The 13,213-nt window shown below is 45.5% G+C and overlaps 1 protein-coding gene across 1 annotated transcript; it reads left to right on the forward strand.

Annotated features, from left to right (window-relative positions):
• The first annotated feature begins 872 nt into the window (after positions 1-872).
• Positions 873-12,498, forward strand: LOC144691848 (lysozyme C, tracheal isozyme-like). The gene is made up of 4 exons (XM_078560403.1): positions 873-1,093; positions 6,339-6,512; positions 7,833-7,914; positions 12,271-12,498. The coding sequence occupies exons 1-4, from the start codon at positions 964-966 to the stop codon at positions 12,332-12,334; spliced, it is 450 nt and encodes a 149-aa protein (XP_078416529.1). The 5' UTR covers positions 873-963; the 3' UTR covers positions 12,335-12,498.
• Positions 12,499-13,213: the final 715 nt, after the last annotated feature.

Genomic DNA, 13,213 nt, shown 5'->3' on the forward strand with positions numbered 1-13,213 from the left:
CATCATTACTCCATTATCAAATCAACGTTACAGCAATTTGTGAGGCAAATATAGTGGCACGCCAGATGCGAGCAGAAACATCCACTTAACATTCGCCCTCAAACCTGCCTGTGCAGGTTTGAGTCGATCAGTCTAGTTTCCCTCACCAATCACTGAATTATCAACAACAAAAACAGAATTACCTGGAAAAACTCAGCAGGTCTGGCAGCATCGGTGGAGAAGAAATCAGTTGACGTTTCGAGTCCTCACGACCCTTCGGCAGAACTGTTCTGCCGAAGGGTCGTGAGGACTCGAAACGTCAACTGATTTCTTCTCCACCGATGCTGACAGACCTGCTGAGTTTTTCCAGGTAATTCTGTTTTTGTTTTGGATTTCCAGCATCCGCAGTAGCTTTTAGCTTTTTGTTTTTATCACTGAATTATCAACGTTCAACGTGATCAGTGGTGTCATTTCCCTTTTACTGATCACCCAACACTAACGCCAGGCCCTTTGCTATTCTGAATGACATCGGACAATTAACCAATCAGCCAACACTAAGCTGCATTGTTTCAGTGATTCAATTAGTCTCAACCTTCTCCTCATTTTCAATCCTTCCTCTCTTACAGCCAGGCCTTTATGGCCAATGTATCATGCCTGTATCTTGCAGAATACCCTCTGTGTAATGGGACTGGTGTTACTGTAGCTGCCAGGCGTGTCCATTCCTTTCTCTTCACCTCCACGCGAGGGCTAAAATAAATGAAGTCAGCCCTAATCACCTTTGCTCCCTCCCTTCATGATGCAGTGTTTGTTTAGTCACAGCATGACGATAGGAACTTGGCATTAGTCTGGCAAACATAGTTTATCCTGGGTTTTTCTTTTCCCCCAGTTCCTGTTTAATTAGGCTGGTGGAACTGATAACCACATGCACGATTCTATATAAAAGTGTAGCCAATAGCAGACCCAGACACATCTCCTGCCAAGACGATGAAGGCTCTTATTATTCTCAGTGCCCTGCTCGTGGCCGCCAGCGCCAAAACCCTGACACGATGTCAAGTTGTTAAAGCTCTAAAGGATTCTTTACTGACCGAATTCCACCAATACAGCGTTGCAGACTGTGAGTAACACTCTCTCGATTTTCTATTGAAACAATGCCAAATGCACTTGCAGATGGCGACTGTGGTTTCCTGCTGTGGCTCTCTCAGTCAGTGAGTAAACGCATGATCCGTTATTGGGGCCAGGAGATATGAGAGCTTGGTCCAGTTTGAATAAATTGATCTTAGCCAACTTCAGTTTTTCTCAAGACTGATGGAGTAAGGCAGGGAGAATCAGCTAGGATCCTTACCCTTGATCACCTCCCTCCAAGTCCTTCTGTGCATATTCGCAGAACGATGGAGTACTGAAGGGGGCCATTCAGCCCATTGTTCTACCTCTGGCTCTTTGAATTGGCTATCCAATTACTCCTTTGCCCCTGTCCTTTCCCCTTAGCCCATCCGTACCTCCCCCTTTATCTATCGATCCGGTTCCCTTTGGAAGCTTATTATTGACCTGTTTCCACAATCCTTTTAGGCCACTCCTAACAAATTGCTTCATTAAAAAAACATCCACAGTTTGCCTCTGGTTCCATTATCAATTACCTTAAACCTGTGGCCTTTGGTAACTCGACCTTCCACTGCTTGAAAGAGTTGCTCCTTATTTACTCTATCAAACCCTTAATGATTTTGAACACTTCTAGTAAATCTTGCCTTAACTTGCTCTGGTCTAAGGAAACATAACTTTTCTTGTTGCTTCACATAGCTGAAGTTCTGCATCTCTGGTGCAATTCTAGTGTGTCCCCATTAAAATTAGTACTCTCTCACACTGTGGACCTTCCCCCATTCCCTTAGCCTTAGGGACGCAGCCCTGAATGGATATGACATACAACTGATTTAGTCATTCACCACCAGGTCCCACTGGACTGCACAAAACACTGTTGGGTCCTGCTCTCATCTGCTAAAACAGCTCGCTATTCCAGCATCATCTTAGAATGCAAAGGTAAGCCCCGGTTCTTTCCTCTATTGCAAAGTGTCTTCTTAAAAGGAAAACAGAAAATGTTGGAAAAACTCAGCCGCACCTGTGGAGAGAGAAACAGAGTTAACGTTTCGAGTCCGTATGACTCTTCTTCAGAGCGAAAGAGAAGTAGAAATGTGATGGAATTTATACTGTTTAAGGGGAAGGAGGGTGGGTGGAGCAGGTAAAGCAGGATAGAAAGTCAGCGGTAGGTGGGGACTAAGGAGAGATTGACAAAGATGTCACGGAGACAAGACAAAGCGAGTGTGAATGGTTGTGGTAAGTGCTGAAGAAGATGCTGATAATGGCATAAAGACAAGAAAGCACAACATGTGAATAGCAGGACAAGGGTCAGCACTCTGTGAAAGAACAACTTGGAAACAAGTGACAGATGGCCCTGTAGGATTGGGGTGGGGGTGGGGGCAGTGGTTGGGAAAAAAGGGATAAAAAAGGGGGGATAAAGCAATGAATAAAAATAAGCCTCCACTTACACTTCCAACAACAAGTACAAGAAGCTCATTGGCTTCACTGTTACTAAGATTGAGACCGTCCGAACATTGCCTCTGTCTGTTTCTAACCTCCCACTAGCCAACCTGACCAAATTTCCTCTCAGACCTCCTGAACATGTAACTTTCTCTAGTTTATCTCCTGTCTCCTTTATCCCCTCTCCGAGCTCATCTTCTCCAAAAGACTTAGGTCCTGCTCTCTTGACCGTATTCCCATGAAACTACTGACCACCCAAATTCCCTCCCAGTCTCTATGTTAGCTGATATTAATCGTCATCTAATAGAACTTGAGCATTACAGAAAAAAGGGACTTCTTTTGTCAAAGCTTTTAATCTTGCTCGCCTCAGGAAATTTCGGAAGAAAATACCAATGTCAGAGGAAACAATATATTTATATTTATACTGTATGACAAAAGAGTGCTGATGGATTGGCAAGTGGAATCTAATTGGTAGAGGCATTGCCATGGAGAATGCACCAGTTCATTTGACTGACAGTTAACTGCCAAACATTGTATGAAATTTAAATCAGGCAGCTTGATTCGGATTGGTCAAGACATTGCTCTGTAGAATGAACCAGCGAATGGCTGTCACTTATTTTGATTAAATTTTGATAAAAACATGTTGTTTCTCCTGACATTAGTATTTTCTTACAAATTGTCCTAATGAGTGCAAGAGGAAAAGCTTAAACAAAAATGTTTCTTTTCTCAGCAATATTTATCTGATATTGTTAACAGGCATCTCCCTCTCTTCAGGTACTGTCCCTCTCCCCTTTAAATTTGCCATCATCAACCCTTTCCTCAAAAAACCAACCCTTGACCCTTCCGTCCTAACAAACTACCATCACCTCCAACCCCCTTCCCCTGTCCAAATCATTGACCAAATTTCTGCCCATATCGTTTCTAGAACTCTGTGGTTAAATTCTTCCAATCAGGTTTCTGCCCTGCTATAGTACCGAGACAACTCTTCTCAAAGATACAAAGTACATCTTTATGACTAAGACAAAGATAAACTTTCCCTCCTTGTCCTTCTTAACTGGTCTGCAGCCTTTAACACATTGGTCACACTATCCTCTAACACCTCTCCACTGAGGTTGCACTAGCCTGATTCCTTCCTTATCTATCCAAGGATAGGCAGAGAATGATTTGCAATGGCTTTTCTTTCCACTCCTGCACAGTTATCTCAGGTGTTGCCAAGGATCCATCCTTGTCCTTGTCATGTTTCTCAGCTACATGTTGCCTCTCAGTGACATGATCTGTAAAAATATCAGTATCCACATGTACGCTGATGACTCCTAACTCTACCTCACCAGCCCTCTCACTTCCAATGTCCCTAAATTATCAGACTGATTGTCTGACATCTGGTACCGGATGAGCAGTTATTTCCTTCAATTACGTATTGGGAAGACCAAAACCATTTTTTCCCGTCCCTCTACAGCTCTGTTCCCCAGCTCTCCAATCTGCCCTCTTCCTGGTGACTATCTGATGTTGAACAAGAGTGTTCACAATCCTGGTGTCATATTTGACCCCAAGACCAGCTACAAATCAGATATCCACGCCATCACTAAGTCTGCCTATTTCCACCTCTGTAACATCATCCAACTGCCTCAGCTCTCCATTTGCCTGGATGAGTGTAACTCCAACAACACCCAAAAAACTTGAAACCATCAAGGACAAAGCAGCCACTTGACTTCCATCCCATCCACAAACATTCACTCCCTCCGCCACCGATGAACAGTGGCAGCAGTGTGTACCATCTACAAGATGCACTGCAGAAACTCCACGAAACTCCTTCCAAACCCACGACCTCTACCATCTAGAAGAACAAGGGCAGCAGATAGATGGGAACACCACCACCTGGAAGTTCCCCTCTGAGCCACTCACCAGCCTGACTTGGAAATATATCGCCGTTCCTTCACTGTCGCTGGGTCAAAATCCTGGAACTCCCTCCCTAACAGCACTGTGGGTATACCAACACTACATGGACTGCAGCGGTTCAAGAAGGCAGCTCACCATCACCTTCTCAAGGACAACTAGGGCAGAAATTTCCCTGTGTCGGGGTGGTTGTGCGGGAGTTGGCGCAAACCCAACTGGCACCCCCAATTGGGGCCATGCCGCCATTTTATGTGGGTGGGCCAATCAAGGCCCACCCAGCATGACACGTGCCCAGAAGCGCTGAGTGCTCCCTGTGCAGGCGGGGGAGGGGATTCCCTGAGTCCGGGCCTGCGCTCTTTCATGCATGGAGCTGCCTCAGGGAAATTAATTTCGGAATGTGGCTCTTCGCCTGCTCGCTAACCTTAAGGTTGGACGGGCAGCTCAGGTTATTGTTTTAATTGATATTTAAATGGCCTTAATAGGCCTCTGACAGTTCAGCGGGCGCGCAACTGAGTCGGCTGTGTGCCTGCTGAACTGAAAATCTAAATGTCGCGCAGTGACATCGGGACGCCCGCCCGATGTCACCGCGCGTCATTTTACGCGTCGGCGAGCGGGTCCCGCTGACCCGAAAATTCTTCCCCTAGGGGTGGACAATAAATGCTGGCTTAGCCAGTGTTGCCCACAAACCATAAATGAATAATAAAAAAAATATCTGCTGCTGAAACATTTATCCATATTTGAATTTGGACTTGACTTTTCTGATGAATTCCTGGTTGACCTACCACATTCTACCCTCTGTAAACCTGATGCCATCCAAACTCTACTGCCTATGTTCTAACTCAAACCAAGTTCCATTTACCCATCACCCTATGCTCGCTAACCTGCATTGACTTGATTTTAAAATTCTTGTTTTCAAATCCCTCAATGGCCTCACCCTTCCCTATCCCTGCAATGTCCTCCAACCTCACAACCCTCCAAGATATTTGTTCTATTCTTTATACATTAATCTCCACCACCCACCACCCCCAGCTCAAAGCCCCACCCTGCCGCCGCCGCCCCCCAATGGCCCTGGTGGGGTCAGTTTGGCTGTGACATCGTATAAAAGAGAACTTTCCAACACTAAAAGTCAGAACTCAAGCAGTTAGCGGTCACTATTGACAGCACACAAGAGGCAATCAGCAAAATCAAGTCCCATCTTGTAAACTGCTCCAATTCCCACAATGACTGTGAACAGACTGTAGATAAGAGAGTTCCAGTAGCCTTCTCTGTGTTGCTAGTCCCCTCTTTCATTTTTTCTCTCCTACATGTCAGCCGTGGCTCAGTTGGTAGCACATTTGCTTCTAAATTGCAAGGTTTTGGGTTCAAGCCAAGGCCTTAACACAAAATTCAAGGCTAATACACCAGTGTACAGAGGCAGTGCTGTACTGCCAGAGGTGCTGTCTTTTGATGAGACATTAAGCTGAGGCCTCAGCCTGCTCTGGTGGAGATAAAAGATGCTATGGCACTATTTTGAAAAAGAGCAGGGGAGTTAGCCCCGGTGTTCTGACCAATATTTGTCCCTCAATCAACCTCAGAAAAAACAGACGATCTGCTCATTATCACATCGCTGCTTGTTGGATTTTGCTGAGCGCAAATTAATTGCTGTGTTTCCTACATTCCACATTTCTACACTTGAAAGGAAAAGTACTTCATTGGCTGTAAAGTGCTTTGAGATGTCTGGTTACCAAGAAAAGTGAGATATAAATGCAAGCCTTTCTTTGGTTCCCTCATTTACGTTTAAGTTACGATGGTGGAACATGAGAATCTCCAAGGGAATTTACCTTGAGGTTGCTGAGAGACAAAGTTCACTGTCCCCAGTGTATGAGCTACAGTGTGAATCGCATTTGCATTTGTCACATATTCTAACCTAGAGCATCTTGTGTTCATTTTAATTCCAGGGGTGTGCTTGGCCCACCACGAAAGTCAATACAACACACTTGAAATTGGCCGTGACACTAAGAATGGAAAGGACTGGTCAACAAACTATGGGATTTTTCAGATCAGCAGTAAATGGTGGTGTGACGATGGAAAGACTCCAAATTCTGAGAATGGCTGTGGGATGAAATGTAGTGGTATGTGAACCAATGCAATGTTAGTCTCAGGCTTACTTATTTAGAGACGCAATTTGACACAGAGAAGGAGGACACGAAAGCAAATCGCTAACCTCGTTTACGCCTCACCCAAATTTCGTTCACACTGACTTAAATAGGTAAAGAAACCTAACGCGGTGTAACACGAGCTGCCGATTCAATATCACCCTCAATAGAAGTAACAATCAACCCCACCTTGGTACCCTGAGGGAGAATTTTCTCCCCGTTGGGTGGGCTGGTCAGGAGCGGGCACGGGGGGGCGGGGAGCCAATCGCCGCCCGCGATCGCTGCGCGCCGCCATTTTACATGGGCAGGCCAATTAAGGCCCGTCCAGTGTGACGTGTGCCCAGTAGAGTCAGCGCTACCTGGGCGGGCGGGGGGGGGGAGGAGGGAGAGTCGGGGCCTGCGCTCTTTCGTTCATGCGTGCGAGAGAGCGCAGAAATCTACCTGAGGCATGGAGTTGCCTCGGCGGGATTAACTTCAGTTTTAAAGTTTAAAACAAAGAAAGTTGAAAATCATTTACGCATGTGTCCCCTCATGTGACAGTGTCACATGAGCTGGGACATGTTTATGAAACGTTTAAAAATTTTTTATTAATTTAATAAACCCTTCATGAAAACTCATCCCGCCCGTGGATGAGGTTTCCTGAAAAATATGAAGGCCGCTTCGGCTCTCCGTCTGCCCCCCACCCCACCCCCGCCAACCTTAAGGTTGGTCAGGCAGCCCTGTCCAATTGGGTAATTAGTTTATTAATGGCCTTAACAGGCCTTTGGCAGCTCGGCGGGCGCGCGGCCGACATCACTGTGCGTCATTTTACGCGGCGGGCGTGCGGGGCCCTCCTCCACACGGCGAACAGGAAATCCTGGCCCTGATCGACATTCTGCACTCAACCAATGAAAAATAGGCCAATTACCTGGCCATTCATCTCACTGCTGTTTGGGGAACACTGCCGTGGTTAAAACGCCTGACATGTTCTCCTGATGGTGGTATAGTGCTAATGTGGTAATGTCACTACACGACTAATCCAGGGACCCACATTAATGGTCTGGGGAGTTGCTGGTGGAAGTTAAATTCAATTCATAAATCTGGAATATAAAGCTAGTCTCTGTAATGGTGATCATGAAACTGTCATCAATTATTATAAAAACCCATCTAGTACACAAATACCTTTAGGGCTATGCAATTGTATCCTAGTAACCTGCACCATTGGGACCTTTCAATCTAGAGCTTTCTAATTCTGTATCGAAACACAGGTTAGATATAAACATTGATTCTAATATCACATTTCTTTTATTACTGTAGATTTCATGAACAACGATGAGAACTTAATAGCTGACATTAATTGTGCAGCAAAAATAGCGAAACAACAAGGAATGGAGGCCTGGTATGTTAAAGTGTAGATCGTTCTCTCCCAAATTTGGCAAATAAAGTTGAGGTTGTGATTGAGTGATGGAATGCTGCTGGTTTCTATAACCAGGTTACAAATAATGCAATGACATTGTGGGCACACACAAACATCTCACTATAAACAGAGATTTCAGGGATCAGCGAGGAACGTGTTATACCGAGAGATACAGTGAGAGTGTTACAGTGAGGGTGTGTTATAGAGAGTGTTACAGTGAGGGTGTGTTATAGAGAGTGTTACAGTGAGGGTGTGTTATAGAGAGTGTTACAGTGAGGGTGTGTTATAGAGAGTGTTACAGTGAGGGTGTGTTATAGAGAGTGTTACAGTGAGGGTGTGTTATAGAGAGTGTTACAGTGAGGGTGTGTTATAGAGAGTGTTACAGTGAGGGTGTGTTATAGAGAGTTTTACAGTGAGGGTGTGTTATAGAGAGTGTTACAGTGAGGGTGTGTTATAGAGAGTGTTACAGTGAGGGTGTGTTATAGAGGGTGTTACAGTGAGGGTGTGTTATAGAGAGTGTTACAGTGAGAGTGTGTTATAGAGAGTGTTACAGTGAGGGTGTGTTATAGAGAGTGTTACAGTGAGGGTGTGTTATAGAGAGTGTTACAGTGAGGGTGTGTTATAGAGAGTGTTACAGTGAGGGTGTGTTATAGAGAGTGTTACAGTGAGGGTGTGTTATAGAGAGTGTTACAGTGAGGGTGTGTTATAGAGAGTGTTACATTGAGGGTGTGTTATAGAGAGTGTTACAGTGAGGGTGTGTTATAGAGAGTGTCACAATGAGGGTTTGTTATAGAGAGTTTTACAGTGAGGGTGTGTTATAGAGAGTGTTACAGTGAGGGTGTGTTATAGAGAGTGTTACAGTGAGAGTGTGTTATAGAGAGTGTTACAGTGAGGGTGTGTTATAGAGAGTGTTACAGTGAGGGTGTGTTATAGAGAGTGTTACAGTGAGGGTGTGTTATAGAGAGTGTTACAGTGAGGGTGTGTTATAGAGGGTGTTACAGTGAGGGTGTGTTATAGGGAGTGTTACAATGAGAGTGTGTTATAGAGAGTGTTACAGTGAGGGTGTGTTATAGAGAGTGTTACAGTGAGGGTGTGTTATAGAGAGTGTTACAGTGAGGGTGTGTTATAGAGAGTGTTACAGTGAGGGTGTGTTATAGAGAGTGTTACAGTGAGGGTGTGTTATAGAGAGTGTTACAGTGAGGGTGTGTTATAGAGAGTGTTACAGTGAGGGTGTGTTATAGAGAGTGTTACAGTGAGGGTGTGTTATAGAGAGTGTTACATTGAGGGTGTGTTATAGAGAGTGTTACAGTGAGGGTGTGTTATAGAGAGTGTTACAGTGAGGGTGTGTTATAGAGAGTGTTACAGTGAGGGTGTGTTATAGAGGGTGTTACAGTGAGGGTGTGTTATAGAGAGTGTTACAGTGAGGGTGTGTTATAGAGAGTGTTACAGTGAGGGTGTGTTATAGAGAGTGTTACAGTGAGTGTGTGTTATAGAGAGTGTTACAGTGAGGGTGTGTTATAGAGAGTGTTACAGTGAGGGTGTGTTATAGAGAGTGTTACAGTGAGGGTGTGTTATAGAGGGTGTTACAGTGAGGGTGTGTTATAGAGAGTGTTACAGTGAGGGTGTGTTATAGAGGGTGTTACAGTGAGGGTGTGTTATAGAGAGTGTTACAGTGAGAGTGTGTTATAGAGAGTGTTACAGTGAGGGTGTGTTATAGAGAGTGTTACAGTGAGGGTGTGTTATAGAGAGTGTTACAGTGAGGGTGTGTTATAGAGAGTGTTACAGTGAGGGTGTGTTATAGAGAGTGTTACAGTGAGTGTGTGTTATAGAGAGTGTTACAGTGAGGGTGTGTTATAGAGAGTGTTACAGTGAGGGTGTGTTATAGAGAGTGTTACAGTGAGGGTGTGTTATAGAGAGTGTTACAGTGAGGGTGTGTTATAGAGAGTGTTACAGTGAGGGTGTGTTATAGAGGGTGTTACAGTGAGGGTGTGTTATAGAGAGTGTTACAGTGAGGGTGTGTTATAGAGAGTGTTACAGTGAGGGTGTGTTATAGAGTGTTACAGTGAGGGTGTGTTATAGAGAGTGTTACAGTGAGGGTGTGTTATAGAGAGTGTTACAGTGAGTGTGTGTTATAGAGAGTGTTACAGTGAGGGTGTGTTACAGTGAGTGTTACAGTGAGGGTGTGTTACAGTGAGTGTTACAGTGAGTGTGTGTTACAGTGCGTGTTACAGTGAAGGTATATTATAAATTGTTACAGTGAGGGTGTATTATTAAGAGTGTTACAGTGGGAATTTATTCAGTGAGGAGTGTATTATAATAATTGTCAGAGCATGTGCTGGAGATTATTGTTGTGATGTGTGTGTTAAACTTTTTATTATAGTGAGGGTTGTGGTATACAGATTTTTACAGCTTATTAACTTCCAGAAAAGAAAAGGAGCCATTTACAGGGTTTTGGCGAAAGAGGAAGGGAGTGGATCTAATTGGGGGCGACAGTGGAAAGGCAGGGGAGCGGGACTAGGTGATTGCTATTGTAGAGAACTGGCACAGACACGATGAGGCAACTGCTCCTACTATGCTATTACCATTCTATGATCCTATGATTCTATATGTCCATCTCATGTCACAGCAATGTATAACTAGATGTAGCATCTACCCGGCTATGTGGAAAATTGCCCAGGTATGTCCTGTACACAAAAAGCAGGACAAATCCAACCTGGTCAATTACTGCCCCATCAGTCTACTCTCTATCATCAGTAAAGCAATGGAATGGGTCATCAACAGTACTATCAAGTGTCACTTGCTTAGTAATAACGTGCACACTGATGCCCAGTTTCAGTTCCGCCAGGGCTACTCAGCTCCTGACCTCATTGCAGCCTTGGTTCAAACATGGACAAAAGAGCTGAACTCCCGAGGTGAGGTGAGAGTGACTGCCCTTGACATCAAGACAGCATTTGACCAAATGTGGCATCAAGGAGCCCTAGCAAAACTGGAGTCAATCAGAATCAAGGAAAACTCTCGACTGGTTAGAGTCATACCTAGCACAAAGGAAAATGGTTGTGGCTGTTGGAGGTCAGTCCTCTCAGCTCCAGGACATCACTGCAGGAGTTCCTCAGGGTAGTGTCCTCAGCCCAACCATCTTCAACTGCTTCATCAATGACCTCCCTACCATCATAAGGTCAGAAGCGGGAATATTCGCAGATAATTGCACAATGTTCAGCACCATTTGTGACTCCTCAAGATACTGAAGCGGTCCATGTTCAAATGCAGCACAACCTGGACAATATCCAGGCTTTGACTGACAAGTTGCAAGCAACATTCATGCCACACAAGTGCCAGGCAATGACCATCTCCAACAAGAGAGAATCCAACCATCTCCCCTTGATGTTCAATGGCATTACCATCACTGAATCCCCCAGTGTCAACATCCTGGGGGTTACCATTGACCAGAAACTGAACTGGACTAGCCATCTAAATACTGTGGCTACAAGACCAGGTCAGAGACTCAGAATTGTGCGGCGAGTAACTCACCTCCTTACTCTCCAAAGGCTGTGCACCATCTACAAGTCACAAGTGGAATACTCCCCAATTGCCTGGATAAGTGCAGCTCTCACAACACTCAAGAAGCTTGGCACCATCCAGGACGAAGCAGCCTGCTTGATTGGCACCACACCCACAAACATTCACTCCCTCCACCACCAACGCACAGTAGTGGCATTGAGTACCACCTACAAGATGCACTGCTGGAATTCACTCCTTAGACAGCACCTGCCAAACCCACGACCACTGCCATCTAAGAGGACAAGGGCAGCAGATAGAAGGGAACACCACCACCTGGAATTTCTCCCCCAAGTCATTCATCATCCTGACTTGGAAATATATCGCCGTTCCTTCACTATCACTGGGTCAAAATCCTGGAACTCCCTTCTTAACAGCTCTGTGGGTGTGCCTACACCACATGGACTGCAGTGGTTCAAGAAGGCAGCTCAACACCACCTTCTCAAGGGCAATTAGGGATGGGCAATAAATGCTGGCCCAGCCAGCGAAGCCCATATCCCATGAACGAATTTTTTTAAATGTTTCTAAGTACAGGTATGCTCCTGATTAGAGTGTACAGAGCTCATTTGAGAACCTGGTGTAGCCCAATACAGAAGAATTTCTAGTGCATCCCTAGAATTAGTAACATGCATATGTCCCTGAATGGTTGCTTCACCGTCAGGAGAATGGAAGGAAACTTTGAGGGACAGGGAAAGATGATCCCAATACTCCCCATCAATAATAAATAAATAAATATTACCTCTCCCTGACTGACCTAGTATTTCTGATGCTTTGGTTTTGCAGGAGCAGCTGGGTCGAGAACTGCAAGGGGCAATGGCTCAGTTATTACACCTACTTTTGCTTCTGATTGAGATGGAGCAGATCCTGTTGATCAAATCCACTCGCTTCAACACATCGTAGCGTGGGACACTCGCAGTAGATAGCTCTGCATTGTCAAGATGGCTGGGAACCCAATCGAGGAAGGTTTCTGTCACAGCTCATTCAAATAAATACAAGCAAATATCAAACCTCAAGTGTTTCATTCCATTAAATCATTGAAATGTTGATGAATTTGGGATCCTGTTGTGAGGCTTAGAGGCTTTCCTGTGGGTGAAAGCACGTGCTTAGGTTTGTATCCCTGGTTAAGTTTTCCTGGAACAAGTTGCTAGCCTGTCGCCAGAAATCCCAAAAAGAAAATGGTTCTGGCTGGTAGGTGACAGTGGGGAGGTGGAAGGTGATGCAGGGGGGTCAACAGTGTTGGGGAAAAGGACCCGGTTGACTGGTGGAGGGGAAAGGATGAGGGAGCCGAAGACATACTTAACAACCACCATGCTTCTAAAATCAAAAGTGAGCGGAGCCTTGTGTTGGGCGGGCAAAGCGGCCGCATGGCAGTGTGGTCAGTGGGTGGGCAGGGATGCAGATGGACAACTGAAAGATAGCCCCAGCAGGCAGTGTTGAAAATTCTCAGGACATTGAGGTGAGTGTGATGGATGAAGGCTCTGCATGCATGGGAGAGTGCTTGCACTAGGCTACAAAAGGCCCTGCCACATACACACTTCTCCATTCAGATTCACTCGTGGTCCGGCTGCGTGCAGCTGAACTGATAGTGGGGCGGTGGGGGGGGGTGTGGAAGCAGGTGGGGGGACTCGTGAAACCTGCCAATGAAGCTGAATGACCCAGGGGTGTCCAGCTGTTGCTCCCCCTCCCTTTGGGTGCCTGAGGGCCCCGGCCTGACTCCTTGGGGGGA

Source organism: Cetorhinus maximus, chromosome 16 (genome assembly GCF_964194155.1).
Source record: "Cetorhinus maximus chromosome 16, sCetMax3.hap1.1, whole genome shotgun sequence".
NCBI lineage: Eukaryota > Metazoa > Chordata > Chondrichthyes > Lamniformes > Cetorhinidae > Cetorhinus > Cetorhinus maximus.